Source organism: Necator americanus, chromosome IV (assembly GCF_031761385.1).
Source record: "Necator americanus strain Aroian chromosome IV, whole genome shotgun sequence".
NCBI classification, from domain to species: Eukaryota; Metazoa; Nematoda; class Chromadorea; order Rhabditida; family Ancylostomatidae; genus Necator; species Necator americanus.
Genome location: NC_087374.1, coordinates 23379730 through 23402467, shown reverse-complemented (window position 1 = coordinate 23402467; position 22738 = coordinate 23379730). Strand labels below are relative to the sequence as shown.

General features: G+C 40.8%; 2 protein-coding genes across 5 annotated transcripts; one reads left to right on the top strand and one right to left on the bottom strand.

Annotated features, from left to right (window-relative positions):
• Positions 1–8273: 8273 nt before the first annotated feature.
• RB195_002446 (uncharacterized protein) lies at positions 8274–9694 on the top strand (the record flags this gene model as incomplete). Its single annotated transcript, XM_013446279.2, has 5 exons — positions 8274–8286; positions 8344–8681; positions 8738–8843; positions 9350–9519; positions 9593–9694. The coding sequence occupies 5 exons, from the start codon at positions 8274–8276 to the stop codon at positions 9692–9694; spliced, it is 729 nt and encodes a 242-aa protein (XP_013301733.2).
• A 2383-nt stretch (positions 9695–12077) lies between these two features.
• Positions 12078–22684, bottom strand: RB195_002445 (uncharacterized protein; the record flags this gene model as incomplete). 4 transcript variants are annotated; one of them, XM_064199714.1, is made up of 9 exons in its annotated part: positions 12078–12160; positions 12284–12371; positions 13457–13569; positions 14064–14202; positions 14339–14460; positions 15760–15799; positions 16114–16187; positions 16271–16345; positions 18008–18035. In XM_064199714.1, 9 exons carry the CDS (start codon positions 18033–18035, stop codon positions 12078–12080), a joined length of 762 nt encoding a protein of 253 aa, XP_064055594.1. The 4 variants fall into 4 exon arrangements, with proteins under 4 accessions (XP_064055594.1, XP_064055595.1, XP_064055592.1 ...); XM_064199713.1 differs by having other exon boundaries at positions 13457–13560; XM_064199711.1 differs by lacking the exons at positions 16114–16187; positions 16271–16345; positions 18008–18035 and adding exons at positions 20577–20688; positions 22497–22684 and having other exon boundaries at positions 13457–13560.
• Positions 22685–22738: the final 54 nt, after the last annotated feature.

Here is a 22738-nt window from a genome sequence, read left to right as displayed (position 1 = left end):
ACTCGCTCCACTATTGTCCCGCCTACCACAACAGAAAATTCTGCGGTTTTATCATCATTGAACAGAGTTCTTTTTTCTTGGTTACTGATTGCATTGTCTCGCTGATTCCATCGCTGTTTCTTGTTGTCATTTGGTTTACCTGCGCCTCTGCTTTTTCAATTCCACATTTTATAAGACGTATTCATATTTTTCCGTTATAAGTAGGTTCCTTACAACAACGTAATGGAATCACCCCACGTATCTGGGGTAGTGCGAGTTTCAGGTGGGTTATGCCTATACGAGGTCGTAGATTATGGGGAGGAGGGTGATTCTGTCCATTTCTTCTTAATTGCCGTGAGAAACGGCCTGGAAGATGCAGCTTCGAGCGTTCCGCATAGGCATAACCCACCTGAAACCGCAACCACCCCAGATTCGTGGGGGATGCCTTTAAGTTGTGTATGCTTTCCTTTGCTTTATGAACCAGGTTTTTTCATTCGTACAGCCACTAGTATCAAGCAACGGGTTGAAATTTGCTTATTCCTTAATTTTTTACTGAACATGATTACACGACATCACAAGACCCTCTTAGATCCTGCTACATTAGCTGTGGTTATTTTTAGGATGTCACTTTATGCATCTGGAATGCGAAAAAGAAACGAAATTTTTTGAACATGATTCATACTCATTTTCAATAAATTTGCTGGTGTTCATGTTCTCTGGCATCAGGAAACATCTAGTTTTCAAAAAAATCAGCACATACAATTAATTATAACCATAAAATTACTTTTTCTACACTCACTGGTACTAGATGCATACCACCTATTGCTCACAGCAGTGGCGATACAACGTGTTGCGATGTGAAGATTTTCTAAACCAGCCCTCAATGACTTTCAATACTTCTTCATACACATCCGAAATCTTCTTTGTTGACAAAACACAACACCTAGCCGATCTTCGCAGCTCCGACTTCAGGGCAATGTCCTGTCGACCCGGAAGCGGAATATATATCGAAGGAAAGCAATGATGGGTCGCCCTATTCTGAGAAAAGTCGACGATAGATGGACTAAAATAACGTTAAAGTGGATCTCAAGGGATAGCAAACGCACGCGAGGGAGGCCGCCAACCAGTTGAGGTGATGTGTTCGTAGCAAGGATGAATCAGCTGAAATCTCAGCTGGATACGGGTTAAAGGCATCACCCCACGAATCTGAGGTGGTGCAGATTTCAGGTGGAGTATTCGTATACGGGATGGGAGACTATGGAGAGAGGGGTGATTCCGTCCATTTTTTCCTAATTGCCGTAAAAAACGACCCGGAAGATACGGCTTCATTCGTTCTGGCGCACTATTTTCTACAAGAAGTTCGACTGGAGCGCGCCAGCCTTGCGCGGCGCCGCATCTTCCGGGCCGTTTTTTACGGCAATTAGGAAGAAATGGACGGAATCACCCCCCTTTCCATAGTCTCCCATCCCGTATACGAATACTCCACCTGAAATCTGCACCACCTCAGATTCGTGGGGTGATGCCTTTAAGGACCTCCTCAGCTCGTCATTACTCACAAAACTTGACAACATCTTGGATGACAATGACAACGGAACGAAACGAGTGGAAAAGATGCTTGGGCCCGCACATCCAGCGAAGATGATGCAATCTAAGTATCTATGTCTAAGTACTTATGGGTACCCCTAATGACAGAGCAGTGCAGTAAAATCCCTGACAGAAAAGGAACAATTTAACTTGTTGTTGAATAAGTAAAGAGAGCGACCTCTTAAGAAAGGTGTGAAAGTACCTTTCATTTTTCTGGGTTCCAAGAGAGGTTAGAATGTTTACATTTGCCTTCGTTACTCTAGTTTCGATTTCTGTTTCCCTTTGGGAATCATTCAGAACAACATTAAACAGAAGGATTTTGAAACAGCGTGCAAGTGCTCGAGAGTTTCCATAAAAGCTTCCGCTTTGCAAATTGATAAGGGTGTTAGCAGAACTTGAGAAGAGTGGCAGGATTATGGGGTAATCGCAGACATTTCTTTCCCGATAGTAAGAATTTTGAACGATGACAACGAATAAGAACCAACTGAGAAGTTCTGCTCGTATAAATTCGTTACGTAGGGGAACATGAGCTAACACTGGCGAGGGAAGGCCAAGTAGAAAACAACTGTTCACATCAAGACTATTGTTGTTAACTAGTTTTTCAGGCCTATATCCATATGTGATGTAGTCGGGTGAAAATGACGCGATGCTCGGTGCAGCGGCATAAGCGCAGTGTTCTAAGCAGCGCAGCGAAGCAAGCGGTTGCGACCGAGGTGAAACCCTCGTTAGCTTCAATACCGAAAGCTAAGCGACAGCCAAGTCTAGGTCCCTCCACTTAGGTCGCTTGTGTAACTATACGGATTTCAGTTCGTTTTAATATTACTACGGTTTTCAGCAGAAAACTTTGGTTCGTAAACATCGCAGCGAATGAAAAATGAATTTAAAAAAGCAAATGACGTTTCCAGTTACAAGTTGCTTCCATCGAAACGAACAAAAGGCGTTGGTCAGCTCGATGTTTGCTGTTTTCGCACATATCACAGAATTGCAATATTTGAAGTCCGCTTTAACGAAGGTCAGAATATAGCTCCTCATGTTGAGTCGTCGTATGCAAAAACTTAAATTAACTTATATTGGTCATTTACGTTTAATCCTCAGAGAGTTTGACTTTGCTGGAGCATATATTTGTTTTCACAGGAGTATTTTTCACTTCTACCATACGTATGAAGCCGATTTTCGTGATCAAATCCGTCTTTTTTCTAATTATATTCAAGAATATCAGCAGTACTGCGCTATACTCCACAGTTTTATATTTAAAACCCTATTGATGTTTTTCAAGCAAGCTTCTTACAAACATTAGTGATGGGACAGAATTTACACGCCACTCCGCTGCTACGATGAGAGCATATGCAAGTTCAGCGAGGTTAAAAGAACTTAACACTTCCGTAGTTTTTCCCTTCTTATTTTTATTTCACAGCACACCTTCTAGATAAATGGATAATCTTACTCAAGGTGGGAACCGCTGTTGTTACCAATCGAACCGTAAAGGTAATTAAAGATGCCACAGCTGTAATACTCGTGTAATCGCTTACGCAATTGCGCCAAGTTTCAGATCATTCTGATCTCACCGTAGCTAGTGGTTCTTCAAGTATCGACAAGAAGAACTTTGATTTTATTAGATCTTTTTTTTTGCGAATGGAATGCATCGTCACTGAATGTTTACGATAATGAAGGTAGTTCAAGCTTGTAAAAACATGCCCTCAGAGCTTAGGTCTATCACAATCGAATCGCTCCGGTATTGCAAAACACGCGCATGAGTGTGCTTAGCTGATGGTCATCGACGGGTGAGCAGTGACATGGTAACATACGCGAGGGTAAGACTATGCAGCTGTCCATGGATAGCGGAACGGAAAAATATGAGGTAAAAGGTTGGATGAAGAGCGACTTTTCTGAGCAAACCTGTGTGGTGTCGCAGGATTAGATGCATTATTTGCCGAAGTGCAAGATGCATGTGCTTGTTTTGTCGGTGTTGATGGAACCATGAGGGAAATCTGACGAGTTGATCAGTGTAAACGTTCCGCTTTTGCTGAAAATGGCTTTTGTTTTACTTTTGTTTGTCCATTCATGTTCGTGTGTGGACGATGAGGACTGTGTTGTACTGGGTGACTGCGACGCACTTCTCATCGCATCATTGGTGTTTTCCGATGGATACATGTTCCTTTTCACTTTTCGATCTGCACTCTTCTGATCAAAAGCGTGTGGCTGTCACTCAATTGGATATATTCGCCCTAACTATATTCTTATTTAGACCTTTTGAAAGTTTCTGTGTAATAGAGCAGCCGCATATTCAACCACCAACATATATGTCCACGAAAGGAGTTAGTTTATAGATCCTATTCCTGCATCATCCACCTTTCATTGCCAATCCACAGCGATATGTCCAGAATCATAGTAAGGTTGTTCGGCGTAGTCATTCATAACTACATTCATTATTCTGTGGCTCATTTAGCGCTGTTATAAGAGGATCTGGCCGCGGTCCAAGGTTTGACAACGTCCAAGCACTTCGGCGCAACCCACGCAGACACTTTGTTTTATTTTTCATATTATTTATATACAAAAGAGAGACGGTGTTTTATTTTTCATATTATTCATATAAAAAAGAGAGACGGCGCTGGCAATCACGTGTGTACACCACCAGAAAAGTGCAATCTCAAAGCCACGCGGAACAGACAATCACCCGCGAATGTCAAAAAATCTCTCCGCGCAAAAAAAAAAACTACAAACACCACTAAATTACAAAACTACAAGAACTAAAAGTAAAACTACAAGAGTCCTCTACATGGACTTTCGGTCTTTTATGCCGTATTTAAATGCAGTGAGATAACTTACAACATTACAAAAGAAACTTCAAAGAGCGGAAAAAATTAACACTGGAAAGACGTGCATTCAGAGTCGCATGTAATCAGTCTAAAGCTTAGGACGAAGAAGGAACAGCGGGCAGCGAGATTTGAAGAAGATTTTCAAAATGCTGGCCAACATTTGTCAAGTTGGTGAATTTTCTGCAATTCCACATCTGTAGTCTTTAATGAATTGGACATAATTATCCTGATTGATTTTATAGGGTAATTTAACAAATAACACCGCTTGACTACGCGCGAACTCGTGTTCCTTAAATTCATACCTCTGCAACTTTCCGAACTTGAGTGACATCTGATATCGTTCGGGTTTGTGGTCAATAAGACGCCGCTACTAATACTTCTCGTGTATGAGATTAGTGTTTGGCTAAAGTTAACAGAATATAGTTTAAGAGTGTTATTTGATTTGTTTTGAGAAGACTTGGTCGATTAATTTGCAGATATGGCACTGAAAGTGTAAAACATTCGAATACAGTGAATACATGAAGCCGTTTGTTTACGATAAACTGAATTTGTGATATAGATGTGCTTCAATATCAATGGGACCGCGTATACGAGTCTGCACGCTGTGGATCTGCTTTAAATAAACGCAGTGAGGCGTTCTAGTGTACGCATTGTTAAAGTACGAGCCATATAATCTGCACTGTTAAATGGCAAGAGGTTTGCATACACATTGCCAAAGTGCGTAACCTGAAAAGTCAACTCTTTGAAGGGAGCATGGAATCTTTGGCAACAATCATTAGTTTCCTCTGGCTGAACTGCCGAACATTATTGAGTGAACTCCAAGACTACCCGCCTGTCTAGGCATCTGCGATATTTCTATGTACCGTTTGCTACACTGCAGGAAACAAGCATGAGAGCTCGACGCATCACCATAATCGAAAATAACACCGTATAAAAGTAGGTGGCTGCGCGATAGCTGTGAGGAACGATTGCAACAACCTATCGGGGATATTTGGCCGTCGTCGTCTCAAAGTCGTTTAGATGCGCTTTCATACGACTGCAGAGTCGCAAAGGACGTAAACTCTGGATCGTAAGTGCCTGCGGAAATCGCTGAGGGCAACAGTAAGGACGCTTTCTACTATGAAATCAATGAGCGTTGATGTTTAAAATACGCAAATGCGAAGATGGGACTTTCACGATCCAGATTCTTTCACAAAGTACATATGCCGTGCTGCAAGGAAAACGCTTTCGATTCAAATGCCGCGGAAGAAGTTTGCCTTTGCATCTGCGGCAACAAAATCTACGTATATTTCTGTATGCGCCGCCCTTACCACTGGCGATTTCAAGCAGTGGTAAGACCGCGTCTGAGAAAGAAGTTGCGTTGTCAACTGCAGAAAGAAAACGAGAAAAATCACGAGTGAACGTCAAGAGTGAAGGAGTTTGAAAAGGAGTGAGAGGATAAGAACCGGCGCAAAGAATATGCTTTACTGAAACCCTATAGCAGCAAGATGAAAAGATGTTCTCCGGTCCTCAAAACTGCCAATGGAGTGGGTGCCGGTGAAGCAACCTTTCCAATTTGGAGAGAACACTTCAAGACCTTGGTGATGTGGTAAGCTCCGTTAGTTCCTGAACACGACCACGATCATGGACGGACACATGCGGTCAACGGTCTGTATCCAAAAGATGAAAAATGAAACTCTGATGGAAATAACGGGAAAGCAAAGAAATGCTATAATATCTTTGTCCGTCTGGGATTCGTAAGATGACAAAGATCATCCATTCAATATGGATAGACAAAATTATACCAGACTCGTGGAGATACGCTATCGCTAATTCCCATATTTCCTCCTTTTTAGAAATTCCATTATACTGCGCAACACTACGTAAAGCATGTAAGCGCAACTTCACTCATCTGTAGGGTAGTTTTACTAATTCATCGTAATCATTTTGTGTATTGGGTCATTTGAAGATTCCCATTAGTTTAACTTTTTTATTTTTTATCATTAAAATAGGAAATAAGAACCACAGAGCAGTTGAAAATTCACAAATAATCCTTTCTAAATTTTCATTAATGTAAACGTTCACCGAAGGCTCAGTTAAAAGATAGGGCAAATTCACCGTTATTTGTAAGTTTCATACAGTGCAGAACACCCAACTGATTATCGTCTTATGAAATCCTCTGAAAGTCTGTTAGTTTATCGATGGGGAAGAAAATAGGGAAAAGGTAGATCTAGTGAAAATGTAGTTGAGAAAAGAGTTTCTTACTGTTGCTGTGAGAAAAAGTGCTTAAAAAGGACTGTTTCGTGTTCTCAGTGTTATCGTTATTCTCATGATCATGTAAAATATTCTGAAGTGTTCGCATCTCTCACCAGTATCACTTCAAAAGAGATAGAAAGAATCTAGCTATTCCTTTATTCTCACCAACGAATCTGGAGCACTCGTAAAAAACGTGCGAATATCATGTGTTTTATTCCCAATACGGATGTAATATTAGCAATTATATCGCACAAAAGCAATTCAGTCTGAGTAAATAGATTCGTAAAACGCGAAAAGCCATCGTGTGAAACAGTAGCGAGCAGTTATTGAATGCAAATGTATGGCGGTGAAGGTATAAATCGGAAAAAAGATAGAAGGAAAGCAAAACTCAAGTCCTCACCGAAGCCATTCCTTTTGTTCTCTTCACCGCTTGAAAAAATCTTCTGATAATGCTATTTTTTTCAAAAAGTCCCTCTTTAGTGAGTGATAATGAATTAGATGTCGAGCGAAGTAATTTTGAAAAATTTTGTTTCTTTACTTTAGAGAAACCTGCATAGCATTTGATTTGAGAACTCCCCAAAGAATCATTGCATTTATCATCTAAGTCGATAGGCATGTAAATATGAAGAAGACAGCCTTCCGGGGATTTGTGTTCCATCAGGATTTTTCTAGTACGGGAAGTGCTAATTAAAATTGCTGCAGCGAGCTGTTCCATTCTCCTTTTCTCGTTCCTCCTCATCTGTCTCATATGTTGCGCCCATTTCGTTAACGACGTACTTCGGTACTTGTTTCCCTGAGGCTCCTATGCTGGGCGAGCACAGCGACACACATATTTTCGCTGTTATGAATAAGCAGATGAGAGTGGTGAGATTAGATCATGAGAGATATTCTTCAGGAATCGGAGCAAAATGCGAAGCTTGGTGACAAAGCGACCTGAAAAGTTTTAAAGTTGTGCATGTCGTCCTCCTAGGCGCAAGATTTTATGTTTATTTAAAACTTGAAGGGGTGCGAAGCTACCGTCTCAAGTCGTATTTCCATCTCCCCTTTCCCCTTCCCGTTTACCTTTCCTTCTCCTAACTAGCTGTAGCTGCCCTACCATAGGAGATTCCTGGAAGGAAAGAAGTTTTCATCTGTGTGTTTCTAAAACAAACTTCGGAAGGGTCCCCTCAAATACAACAGATTTCTTCATTAGCTATTAGTAGATGCTGCATGACTCCACTATGCTTAGGTTTCCTATTTCGACGCTGGAGCTTTTCCCCACTAAGTCGCTGTTTTTCATTACGGATTGAATCATGAAGCACTACCCGAACTTTCAAGATAGTTGCGCAAGTACATAATAATTTTGAAATTAGCTAGCGTTGGAACCAAAACAAAACTTCAAACCCTTCACTTATCTGTTTTACTTCTTTTCATTACTTTTTATTCTCTTTTACTTCCTATACACTTTTGCAACTGTTGCCATAACACATTTTCTTGTACTACTAAGTGACTTTTTTCTTTCAGTTTCTCAGAAAATTGAACAGAAAAAGCTTTTTTCTCTAAAGGCATGCCATTTGTATAACTTGCTGTTCCCGTCACTTTTAACGAATATTTGACTCCCACAGTCGGAAGACAAAACGTTATTCGAACTTCCTTTCTTCACTACATCTATTCGCTATAATGCTGTTGAAAAGTACGTAACATATGAAACTGGTGATGTTAGGGTCAAAAGTCAGCTTTAGTTGTTAAGGAATGAAGTTACTTGTGTTAGCAGTTCTTTTCCGCGCTGCTAACGCTGGTCAAATAGCGATTGGAGGAGACATTTTTGACGGCACACCTGATAGGATTATTGAAAAGGTCGAAGAACGTGTCATACTCGTACCATCGCAAGAAGTCCGACTAGTTGAAGTCGAGGAAGTAGAGGTAACTACGCCCAAAGTTAGGATAATCAGAACAAGACCTTCAACGCATCAAACAAGGAGACCTGCAGCACACACAACAAGGGGCCATCACGTGTATAGACACAAACCCAGTCGCCATTCTTTCAGCAAGGACGGGTGGAAAATATATACACGTCACCTGTACAAGGTAAGTTGAAATTTTTTAACTTTTTATTCAAACCACTGATAACTTTAGTGACTCAGGTATTTAACAATGCAAAATCCTTCGACGATGCAGAGAAAACATGCAAAAAACATGGAGGTCACCTTGCTTCTATTCACAGTGATGACGAAAACACCTTCATACATTGTGAGTGAGACCAAAAGTTAATCTAGATCAGATATGATCGTTCGTTATTGACTAAAACCGCAAGAGAGGTGACGAGTTGACCCCTAACACGTGACAAATTTCATGGATCAAATGTTTGCAAGAACCTTCGACAACGCATCGAATCACGTCGAATTCGCAATAAACTCTCTGAGACTTTGTAGCAGCAGCATTTTTTTGCTTAATTTCCCCGCTGTAAAGAATGTTTCAAAGATTTTCAGAAGAAAATTGCGGTACATGTTCCACAATTTCCTTAAAGTTTTGGTACAGATAAAAATTTCGGAGTGGATCTGAATACTATTTCAAAGATTTCAAGAAAAAAACTATACATGTTCCACAATTTCCTAAAAAGTCTGCTACAGAGAAAATGTTCGGGGCGAATCTATTCGGTGTAGGTGTAAGGGGTCCAGGGTCTGTAAGTTGGTACCAGAGTTTCTGGGAGGATAAAAACACTGCCTTGATGGCCCCTACCAGATTCCTTTTTACAGCCATCACAAAAACTGGCCATGAAATCAAATCCTTCGAAAATTTTGTGTATATTGGTTTGAAATATGATACGAGAACGCGTAAATGGTCGTGGACTGATGGTAGCAAATTCAACTTTTCCAAATGGGCAGTTCATCAACCTGATCATCTTGGAGATGAAAACTGTGGACAGGTGCGTAGTTTTCCATTATGAGTTTCAATGTAGTTTCCAAAAGTGTTTTATTAGGTTGAGCTTTCATTTTCAGTTGCATCAAGATCCAGGTCCAACTTTGATCTACGTTCAAGATTATAAATGGAATAGTATCGCCTGTAATACTCCCATGAAATATTTTGTTTGCAAGAAGTAGTGCTGTGCCGTTCATTGCTGCGAGGGCTGTTTTGCGTGTGGAAGGCAATATTTCGATAAAGCAATAATTCAATCTTGATTCACAGAAGGAATTATGGGAACCGCGAAAATCGATAAAACGTAGAAAAGAACTCAGGGAAGTGGACGATTCAAAGAGATTTGGGACAGTTGAATGGAATGCTGCTGATTTAAAAAATAACTTTAAAAGCTTTACAATCTGAATGGACCACACAAAAAAATAAATTTACAAAATAGTTGTGCTACGTACATGTGAAAAAGGTACTGATTCTGTTATTAGTATTAGTTATTTGCAAACATTTTTTGCGTCGAAGATGATAATTTCTGCTAAGTGGATAGATATTGTAGTTAAAAAGAAGTATGAAAGAGCCATATCATCATTGAAAGCAGATTGCAATGTTCCGCCAATAAAGGATAAAGGATACGGACCACGATTTTGATCAATCCCTTGGAATGCGTCTACACTTTCGGCTTTTATTGAGAATCGTCTAAAGTTTATGAGAACGGTTAGAGCTTCCACAGTGACATCGGTAGTGAATGGATATATTTAGCTAATTTTCTTATCTTTTCAAGCAAATATGACAATTGTTTCTAGTTTGTGGTAAGATGAAAGGCCTGGTTCAAGATGCTTTTGAGTTTGCCTGGACCGGTGTCGAACCATCGACTGAGGCTGTGGCGTCCGAATGCTACTACGCTACGAGGACTACAGAATAATGTAATGACTACATTGAAAAGAAGCTAGCGGTTGTGAAAAAATGGAAACCTCGTCAGTCACCTCGACCGCGCTTTCTAGGACGCAGCCGATATGTAACTCCTCCGCGTCCCAGGATGTTTTAACATCTGAACTGCCAAAGAGCACACATCTGCTCGATGTGTCCTCCTTCAGCACAAATTAAGGAACAACATCGTTTGAGACCTGCTTCGTCGGAGGTCAGAATGTGATTCCTTATGCTGAGTGGCTGTAGTGCCACCATTCATTTAGAATTTGTGTGTAGTCCTCAAAAATTTCGACTTTGTCTGGAATACATATTTGTCTCCGCAGGACTATTCATCACATCTAGCGAGGGTATGAAACTGATGGCAAAATCGTCTTTTTTCTGATTAAATCACTGATTATCCAAATATCAGCTCTGTTGAGCCATACCTCTCAGTTTTACATTCAAATGCTATTGGTGTCAACTCTTGACGCCTTCAAACGAACTTTTTCCAAACATGCTCATGGGGCCGAATTTGCTCTTCACTCCGCACCTACGATGAGATCATAGGTGGAGGTTCATTGAGGTAAAAACAACTTGACACCGGCGTAATTTTTTTCCTTCTTGTTTTTGCATTCATTGCACACCTTCTAAGTAAATAAGTGGTCTTACTCAAAGTGGGAACCGTTGCTGTTACCAATCGATCCGTAGAGATAATTAAAGGTGCTACTGCAATAATACGCGCGCAATCACTTACGCAATTGCACCAGATCATCACCAGACCACCACAAGTCTCAGATCATTCTGACCTCAACTCGTAGATCCTCACATATCGACAAAAATGATTTAATCTTATAGGATCTTTCCTTTCAGTGGATCGGATACATAGTCACTGAATGTTTACGATAATGAAAACAGATCATGCCTGCAGAGCAATGCAAAACCTTCAGAATTTAAGTGTATCACAAGTCGAGCCACTCTGAGATGAAAATAAGCAAGGCTTTTGCTTATGAGTAAGGGTGCATCCAAGGTTCCAGCCGGGTCGCTTGGAGTTTTCGCAGAACTATTCGTCACTTCCAGGTCGATTTCCCTGAATAACATGGTGCGGGTGTTCCACGATTAGAAGCTTGCTACCCCTCTCCTGTCTGAATTCCGAGATGCATGTACTTGGGACACTGAGGGAAACCTAACGAGGTAAACAGTGTAGACGTACCGCTGCGGCTTGAAAATGGTTTTACATCACACATCGCATCATTGGTGTCTTTCGAGAGGAACACGTTCCTTCTCCGATCTGCACTTCTCTGATCGAAAGCGCATGGCTGTCACTCGGTGGTGCATATTTGCCGTCAACTTTATTTTTATTTGGACCTTCTGGCCGTTTCTGTGTCATAGAGCGGCTGCGTGTTCCCCCAACGTATATGTCTACTAAAGGAGTCGATTTATTCTACAAACGCACAAGATTTCCAAATTTCTTATCTTAGCAACAGATGCACAACTGTAAGATATTGCTGTATACTCTAGAGGATTTGCTAATGCTACTGCAGCGCTAAATCCACTAGCTTCGTGTAGAATAACAGAACTGTAATATTTAATTCCTCGTTAAAGATCTCTTGACAGTAAATAGTTTGATATTTCGAATTTTTGTGTAATCTTCAAAGCTATTAGGTTTCTCTAACACTTCCGACTTTCGTGGTATGCAATATCGAACACATATCGTTTGTTCCTTTCCATTATTTTCCACCTGGTCTTCTTTCCTAAATGAAAAACTGATTGCAAATCAGATTATTAGCATAGGCACCAGTTGGCATTTTGGAACTAAATCCGTTAAAACATCAGAAATCGGATTTTATGTTTGAAATAGATATTTGCAGACTTACCTCTAACGCAGATGGACCAAGCTGACCAATCAGCAGTTGAGATGGACGGAATTTGGCAGTCGGTCTCCTCGTAAGTGTTGCCGTATACCTGTGAGGCCATAGTTACGATGTCATATTTAGAGTTCTGCCGATGCTTTTACAAAATTGGTTGGGTCAGTAGTGCATATAAATTCTATCTTATGTAATTGTTCAGTACACAACTTCATTGTAGAACAAATAAAGGTAAAGGATAGAGTGTCTGGCGTTAATCAATCCGCTTGGGATGCGCTCCTAAGTTCACTCCAATTCAGAATCGTTTGAAGTTTACGAACTTGTAACTGGCTTACACAATGACTTGCGGGGTTTAGCCGATGTGTCAAGTCAGTGTTCTTATGCTCCCAGACAAGTCTGGTACCGATTCACCGACCTTGAAGGGATGAAGGGTTTGATAAGAAGCGGATTCGAACCTCAAAGCCATCGTGTAGACAGCGGAACCTCTAACCGCTGCACTACACCCGCCCTTTAGAACAAATACTCCAGTAAAAACAAAGGAAAGGGGAAATATGTATGTTGTTGCTTTGGGGTACCATTGTACAGTTTACTAGCGTGGGCGTACAATATTCGTGAACTACACTCTTACTCCCGTCTGCACAAGGAGAGATGCCAACATCGTCTTTCTCATGAAATACTGCCTTTAATAACTGGAACTGCTCCTCTTACATTCACTAAGGTGAACGGACCCAAACACATACACGAGCGGAGCACAGCAGGACCTCGTCGCCATCGTTTTTTTGGAGCGTTGGAACAGAATTAACAGTAAAACGACCACACATTACGTACATGCAAACTTGATGCGGTGTTTTTAACCTCTCTCATCTTCTTTCATCCCTCCTCTCCTTTTCCGTTCTTATCTAAGGTGTGCTCATCGCAGAGGAAGAATGTAAGAAAGAAGGGATGTAATTATGGAATAAAATTCGAATTCTGCTGCGTTCGTATGTACATATTTTATTCGAATTTTATTCCACATTTACATTAGGCGTGCTGGAGATTTCTTCTGTTTCTATTGCAGAATTGACCAGAAGTATTAAAGGCTATATTTTATTTTCATTTTCTTCTATGACCGAATAATGTAGGAAACAAAATCCTGAAAACATCATGAGGGGAACGTGACCACAAATCTTTTTGGTTACTTACAATTCTTTGCAATTTTCTGCGCCCACACTGCGACTTCCACTGTTTGCTAATCTGTAGGGCAGCTGCTTTCTGCACAATGTTTTCGAGATGAGCAGCATAACATTCTGAAAATCCTAAAAACGCTCTACTTAACTGTACTAACTTCTCCATACTCTGCCTGTTTCTTGTCCTTCTTTTCCTTTTTTTAAAAATTTGTTCATGACTTCTGACATCACGTATGAGTATATTTCAGGGAATGTACCAAAGGTTAAGGTGTCACCCTCTTTGAAGATGGCTATCTTCTGTTAGAAGAAGACTATTCGTTAAGCTTAATCTGGGAGATCTCCTAAGAATTCGAAGTCAGCATGTGGATCCGGGGTTGCGTTCTTAGGAAAGTGCTCAAAACTCAGGCTTAAACGCCACATGTTTATTTAGAACACCTTTGACTTACAAAACTGAGCAACATGCTGTATAGGTAATAGCTTGCAGTTGTGCTGAGCCATCTCCCTTACTCTTTACTCATTAGGCGACTCAGAAGCGTAGTATAATTCTGCCACATGTACAAACATTGAACAGGTTTATGAATAGGCTTTGAAAAGGCAAAACGTATCTGAGTTACGTCACTCACCTAAAACAGTTATAGTCAAGGACAATATTACTGCCACAACGCTCGCACGACACAACCAATCGGAAATCGTTCGCAACTGCTTTTGACGAATTTTAATTTTGTGCTGAAGTTCTCGAACGTCGACTATTTCACAATGTGCCTGAATGTAATGATTTTAATTCTATTTGATTGTAATGATTCTAATTCTAATGTAACTCCTTTCTAACTCCTCCAACAAAAGACTATTTTGCATATGATATTGTTGTTATAGCAAATATCTGAATTGCTTGACGTACATGCGTTGTATCGCTAAGTCGTGGAGGTTCTACTTCTCGTACTGGGATTCGTTGCGATTCTTTCCGTCGTAGGCCCACAAGAGCGAATAATCTCTTCCTTCTCACTGATGTCTTCTCGTCACCTTCAATTGCAACAGTGATGTCATTAGATACAATTCACAAGCCATCAACTCTCTGGCGAGGAAATGAGCAGATGAAACTGGACCTTATTCGTAGCATTCAGAGGGGAATCTTGTGAGCGAAAAAGGATATGGCCACAGGCTCAAAACTTATCCTATTTCTCAGTCCGTAAAGAAAAAGACTGCGTTACCCACGTGTTTCACGGTTTCAATATTGCAATACAAGTGACTGTACTGTTTCCTGATTCCTTTTTCGGCATAGGCAATTCATATGCGAATAATACTAAGTAAGTATACTACTATAGAGTGCATTTAAATCTCCAAGCTAATATTGAATTTAGAATGGATATTCATACGCATCGTGCGCTATGTTACCCTCAGTTTTCAAAAAAAAAATTAAATGTCGAAATCCCCATTGGAGTTAAAATGATCTGACGTGAAGCGTATCACGAAACCGACGTAGTTGGGAAACCTGTGGAGTTCTGGGTGTAGATTATGGGTGTGAGCTTAGCCCAACTCAGTTGCTCACAATCGTTTTGAAAAATACTGTGGGGAATTGAGTTACAGCTGGTTTATATTATTCATTTTTTTTATTTTATTTTATTTATTATTTTATTTTCGCTTGGTTATATTATGTTTCAATGAGCTTTCTTCCGTACATGTAAAGTAGGAGATTACGAGCATAAAATTTTAAAAGTTTCTCTTGGCTTTGCATGAAAAAAACTTCCCTTAGCATAGAGCTGTAAAAAGATGATTTAGGTGCACCCAGGATGTTGTGGTCCCGACGCTTGAGACCAGCAGATACACTTAGGCATACATTTCACGTAATCCTAACTATAAACCAGTCTCATTACTTCCGAATTAGCTAACACGTGTGGAATCACTATCTGATAGCACGGAATAAGCAATGACGTCTTCATACTCTTCTACTAGATTTCAACATCGTTCCGTACAGGTGTCCAGAACAACTGGACAAGGTTCAATCCTACACGATTTTTCTAAACTTCCGACTAAAAAGATAAGCTGTGTTGACTGCATTCCGATTGACCTTGAAAACATAAGCCTGGCAGTTCTGGTGATCGCGTTTCTTCTTTTCTTTTTTATCCATCCAGTATTATCAGTCAATTTAACTTGCAAACCTTTTCAAGTTTTATTTTCTTTTGTCCAAACAGCTCGATTTTTTTAACGAGAGAAAACTAATTTTAAAAATCTTATGCAGTCGCAAGGATATGAGAATTGGAGGCAAATAGGAAAGCACCGTCAGTTAACTTCGTTTCAACTCAATCGAAGTAAGATTCTCACCTTGGTTTCGGGATTCTGATAGCAACTCTTCTTGGATCTCCTAAAAACTTCTTGTATAAGATAGACGCATGAACCTCTTTTTAATTTTCTGAAAAAAAAGGAATCTTACGAAATACTAGGTGATGCTCGTTCTTTGGATACGAGTAAAAAAATCTATAGCCATTCAACTTCTTTAGTGAAGGTATTTTTGCGCTGATATTGCTGTGAATTGTTGAATCGGGGTGGGTGTAGTGTAGCGGTTAGAGGCTCCGCTCCCTGCACAATAGATCGGAGGTTCGAATCCGCACTAGTGCTCACCAAGCTTTTCATCCCTCCGGGGTCGATAAATTATTACTAGATTTGTCGCAGGATTACCTGTTGTGTTTTTTGCGATCTTGCGAAGCCTTTCCATGATGCAAATCGCCGCAATTTCTTCTGCACTGACAATCCTATTAAATTTGAGCAGCTTTAAGAACGTTCTTTTGAAGTTTGGCATACAAACTTTCTAGAACAACGAATGAGATGTCGTTACCGTCTTCTTTTGAGTATTTCGAAAAGGATCGACGAGGAGTGAACTCCTTTGAGCGTTTTTCGCTGGACAGTTGAGCTGAAATTTTACTGGAAGTTAATGGTGGGAATGGAATTACGAATTGCCCTCGTTATCATCTGTGAGTTCAGGGCTCCTCAACACTATAGTCTGAGCTCTACGACTGTGTCTCATCATATTTCATTTCATTACACTGTAGTCCCTCTTTCATTACTATTTCAGCTTTTTTTTCATTCTCATTCAAGCGGTTATGCAGAGTTGAGAGGTTTCAACAACCATCGCCAAATGAGAACGAAAAAGGAAAAAACAGCTGATTATCGACTAGTTTTTCACTTCTGCGAAGTAGACTGGGTAAGCAGTCGGAGTGAGGATACTGGCCGACTCCTTAGCTATAGAGGGGCTTATGACACATATCTGTAGAGAAGAACTTAGTTAGGATTTGTTCGCTTATATAACTCTACTCATCCGCTTTCATTGTCGATCGAATATGATATGTCCAGAATCTTGGTACTGTGGTTCCGTGCAGTCCTTAATAACTGTTTTATTCTGCTGGTCATTTATCGCTCCAGTGGGAGGACACCACAGCAGGGCACAGTGCTGTCCACGCTTTAACAGCTTCCCAGATCAACCAACAAGCGTATAGAAATCCGACCCTCGAAGGCCTACCACCGTACTCCGCGAGCATTAAGTGTGAGGTATACTGTAACGTATGCTGGTCGCGCACACTTACGCAATTAAGAATCATTAGTATCATATTATATTGTCATTTCATTAATATGCAAAGAAGAGACGAATTAGTATAGAAGACTTACTTGCTAATGGGATCCATTAAGTAAATTAGGAAGGTGTTTCGATAGCAGAGATACTAGTGCGATGCTAGTCTTGGCTGCATGCTTACATGTTCTTATTTGCAGATGCCCAAGGCTACTGACGTGCCTACCAGCTCAGTCACGTTATTAACACTCCGTGCAGCTTACATGAAAATTTGATGGTCCGAAACTTAAAAACGAAGGCGATCAAATGTTGTACAACCACGAGGCTGCACTTAGCGGTCTTGGGGCCGTCAGGTTCGGACAATCACCCGCAAACGTCCAAGAGTACCCAAGCACAAAAAGCTACAAAGAGTAAGGATAGACATATAAGGCGTCGCAAGTCCTTCACATACACTATCCGCCCTTTACAGGGTAATTATTGTAAATGCAGTAAGGTACATATGTATGTATCCTTCAATATTACAACAGCAGATCAAATTTCAAGCGGCAGAAAAAAATTGACACAGGACTTCAAATCTGCAGATCATAATTAGTTTGAAGGTAAAGTGACAACGAAATCTGAAGTAGATCAGAAGATTGGATTCTCGAAGTACAAAGTATAATTATGAATTTTCTTCTACTGCACAACTGCGATCTTCGATCACGCGATAACGCCGACTGATTTCGTAGGGTAACACAAGAAAGAACGCTACCCGATTATGCGATAATCCGACTACCTCAACCTATTTTTCAAGTATCTCCAAAATTGAGTGACATTTGACATCGCCCACCGCTGCCTAAGCTTTACCTGTATAGGACTAGTATTTGGAGAAAGCTCGTCTTAGAGTTTTGTCCGTTTGGTTGTAGGAAGACTTATTCGGTTGATTTGCAGACGGTATGCAACAAAACTGCAGAATTCCTGGCGCTAACATTGCAGAAGTTGCCGCGTCAAGCAAAAGTAACCGCTCACTTGGGCTTTCCTGAATGTTTGCGCGCATCGAAACTCAAAATGAACGATACAAGAAGCTGCTTGTTTACGAGATATTACATTTGTGATATAGATGCTCTTAAATATCAATCCTTCAGTTTTTCCACAGCTGTCTTGATAGAGAATTTGGTTTTATTGCAGTGCATTTTGGTGAAGACCCTTTTCGAACATACTTCTCCGCCAGCAATCCATTTTTAGATTTTCTTCTTTTTAGAATATCGAAAGAAAGAATACACAACATTGAGGTATGCAAATCTACAGTAGTGATAGTACAACTCTGAAAAAATGGAAGGAAGCTATAGCACAAATTCGATACGTCGAATGAAATGAATTGATTCGAATGGATTTCGACGAGTTACGGGCGGAGGCAGGGCGCAAGGATGGTGCGTTGCAATAGAGAACGTTACAAGCAACCGCATTCCGAAGCCGTCTGTTCAGAGTGATGCAGGTAGAGATGAGCGGAGCCACCCCTGTATTCATTTTCCACGATCCGATATAGGTATACTCCAACGAATATCCATATCACGCCAGATTCGTGGTTCGATGCCTTTAAGGTACTTTACTTATCTGTTTTACTTGTCCTCATTCGTTTTTTCCCTTTCTCTTCTTCTTAAAAGTTTTGCTGCATTTCCCATGACTCATTTTTCTCTACATAATGTTCACTCTAAAATCAGTGTCCCATTTGCTTGATCAAATATTTGAAATGGAAAAGTTGTGTGTTTCTGAAAACATGCCATTTGTATAACGTAGAATTCCTGTCAATTATGATGAATGATCGACCCTATAGTTTGCGTTTGCAAAACGATATTCAAGCTTCCTTTCTTTGCTGCACGTAGTCGGTGTAAAGTTATTGAAAAATACACAACATATGAAAATGGTTAGGTTTCAAAAAGTTTAAGTATCTGAAGATGAAACCGCTTGTGCCAGTTCTCCTTTTCGTTGCTGGTGACGAAGGACAAATGCTAGTTGGAGGATGAATACATTCTTGATGATACACCTATGAAGTTCATTAAAAACGTCGAAAAAAATCGTCTTAATTTGGCCAGGACAACCCAAAATCCAATCAGTTCAAACAGTCGAGGAAGAACGGTGAACTACGCCGAGAGCAAGGGTAATCACAGCAAGGAGACCTATAACACAACATATGTAGAACAAGGAGATACCACACACGTAAACCCAGACATCATTCTTCCAACAAAGACAAGGAAAATGTGGGAAGGTCATTCGGTTACTTGGAATTTATATTAACCTTTTTTTAGATCAAATTAAAAAACTGTAGGGATTCAGGTGTTTAAGAATGGCAAATACTTTGACGTCACAGAAGAAACTTGCAGAAAACATGCAGCACCATCACCTTGTTTCTGTTTACAAAAATGACAAGAACAAGCTCTCACATTGTCATTGAGACCAACAAGTAACCTTGATCATACGTGATCGTTCGTTAATGATTAAAATCACAAAAGAGTATGACAAGTTGAGACCTAACACCTAACAAATTTCATAGATCTAATCTTTGCAAGAACCTTCAACAACCCTTCATGTCGAATTCGTGACAAACTTCCTAATTCTTTGTACTAGTAGCGGCATTTTTTTCATTACTTTCCTGCCGTTAAAGAATTACAATTTCCTTGAAGCTGTGCAACATGAAAAATTTCGGAATGGATCTGAAGAATGTTTCAAATCTTTTCAAAAAATTACGCTACATATCCTACAATTTCCTTGAAAGTATGCTACATAGAAATTTCGGAATGGATCTATTCGAAGTTTAAGATTGTCGTTAGCGTTTCCTCGGATAAGTGCTTACTGTCGAAGACTACTTCTCCTTCATTTGCAGTCATTACTAGAATTGGTCGCGACATTCAATCCTCTGATTTTGTGGTTATTGGTCTGAGATATGATCAAAATGGTCGAGGACTGATGGCAGTAAGACCGATTTCTTGAAATGGTCAGATCATCAGCCTGATCGAATCGGAACTGAACAGTGTGGGCAGGTTTGTAGTTTTTAAATATGTGTACCAGTGCAGTTTCCGGATGAGTTTTATGAAGTTAAGCTTCCAACTTCAGTAGCATGAGGATCTAAGAACAGGTCTGACACGCGGTAAAAAATAATTTGGAATATTGCGCTGTCAACTTCGCTTCACCTATGAAATATTTCTTTTGCATAATGTAGTGCTGTGCATTGTTATAAAAACGGCTTTTCGTATAAACGGTAATATTTCAATAAAGCAATTTTCACTGAATGTTCCACCGTAGAAGGTGCTCAAGGAAAAACATATCTTGGAGAAAATCGATAAGGTGTAGAAAACAATCCAGCAAAGTGAAGGAGTCAAGGAGACTTGTGACAATTGGATGGAATGCTAGTGGTTTGAAAATTCACTCCAAAAAATTTTAAATGTGAAGATTTATAGCAACTAGATAAATTTAGAAAATAGCTCTGTTGTGTGTAATTTTATCTTTGTGAAAACGGTATTGTTTCTGTTATCGAAGTTACTTACAAACATTCTTTGGGTCAAAGATGATCTTTTCATGGTAATGTGATAGATATTATCACCTGTGCTCCTTGTTCATCGTTCATCGACTTGCTTGAGCGGGCACCAGCAATACTTCCATTTGTCCCGATTGCGCGCAAGTGTTGCACAGTGGCATCTTTTCTCGTGAGGAACCTTAAGAACGTCGTATTTTTCTTTGATGAACTTCGTAAAGAGGTCTGACCATCACGTCGGCGCTATTCCTGCAGTGATCAGTGCGTTTGATGTTGCGTGGTATCCAGTACCTTACGACTCTAGTCCAACAATTGTCGTTTAAACGCAACATGTGTCCGGTCCACCTAATTTGCCTTCCTTGGCATATGTGACAGCGTCTCTTCGATCGGTGACGTAGGAATGAACCTTCAATCCCTTCTTTCACTTGGTTAAGCGTGTTACTCCTAGTGTCACCTTTCAATTCTGCGTGTTATGACGCTGATCGCATTTTTCTCCCGCTTGCGAAACGGCCACGATTCTGAAGCGTAGGTCAAAGCGGGGAGAACGGTGGTGGCGAGTAGGTGAGCCGGATGTTCTTGATCCTCCTAACTGCATGCTCGATGCTCTTGAATGCTCCCCAAGCCGCTCGTTTCCTTCTGCCTAGCTCGGAGGTCAGGTCGTTCATTCTATTGATTTCTCGACCTAGATATACGTAGCTGGAGCATTCGGATATATTAGTTCGAGAGCGTGAATGGGGCATCAGATACCCATCCGTTTCTCATAAACATCCTCCTGTCTAGCTTCAGCTAAAGACGGATGTTTTTACACCATCTTCAAATTCGGCCACCATCCTTTCCGCCTGATTGATGCTTGATGTTATAAGAACGATGTCATCAGAGCATCGAAAATAGTGTAAATGCCGGCCGTCAGCTTTCACTCCCATGTTACCCACTTCCAATCTTCGCACCATGTTCTCGAGAGTGGCGCTGAATATTTTGGGTGGAACTGTGTCACCCTGACGAATCCCTCTCTACGTCGTTTATGACACCATTGCAGAATGGGGACATTTTGGTCATGAAGTTGTTATACAACTGGCAAAGTGTCTGTATGTATGGAGTAGGGATGCCTTGGTTGTCCGAGGTCTCCATGACCGCTTCGGTCTCAACTATATCGAAGCTTTTCTTCAAATCGATGAAAAAGAGACACAGCGACATTTTGTACTCTCGCGACACTTCTATGAGTTTTGAAACCGTGTGTAGTGGTCAATCGTACTGAACCCATTTGGAAAGCCTGCTTGGCTGTCCTTCATCTGATGTTCTTTCTATCCTGTTTGGGATTACTCTTGTAAAGAGCTTGTATATGACAGACAAGAAGCAGATTGGGCGATAGTTGTCGATGTCTTGTGGTAGTGGTCGTCTTGTGGGTTTCTCTTCTTATACAACAGCACCCTCTTGCTGGTTTTCCATTGCATTCCGACAGATAATGAGTGAAGAGTGTCGCCAGTGCGTTGGGAGGACGGGTGGTAGGTATGTCAGACGTTCAAACTTGATTCTGTCGGGACCGGACGAAGTACGAATCTTCACCGACATGATGCCATGTCGGACTTCGGAAAGGAGGACGTTTGGAATGGCATGTCCATCTTCCTTCAGATGGTGAGAAGGCAAGTGGACGTGGGTGTCGAAGGGATCTGAGTAGAAGTCGTGAATGACCTTCTCCATTAGGTCTTCCTTTATCGCCTCTCTGCAAAGCTTTGCAAGCCCTGACGTAAGTTATTGGCTGCCTGCAGCTCGTGCAGCTTCACGCTGACGTATCAGCTCCAGAAGATACGGAGACAGGCGTCTCTTGGTAGTTTTAAAACTCTTCGCTTTCTTCGAACGACCAACGAACGAAGAAGCTCCTAGTCGATGTGGGTTCTCGGAGTTCGCTTTGAGAACTTCGGGGTTTTTTCTCCTCTCCGTGCGAAAGGAAATCTTCCTCGAGGAAGGTGATGGTTCGATCCCGTACAACACCTTGGTACAACAGCGACATCCGTCAGGCAAAACCTTTTACTGACGATGATGTAGTCAATTTCATTATGATACTCTCCATCGGGTGACTCCCACGTCCAGCGTAGAGAGGAGAGTTTTTTGGCGTTGAAATCACCAATAATGACCTTGTAGAAGGTATGATCTTCTCTGTAGAACTTCTCCAGGTCCATACAGAAAGCATCGACTTCTTCTTATTCGTTGCTTGATCTTGGAGCGTAAGCGAC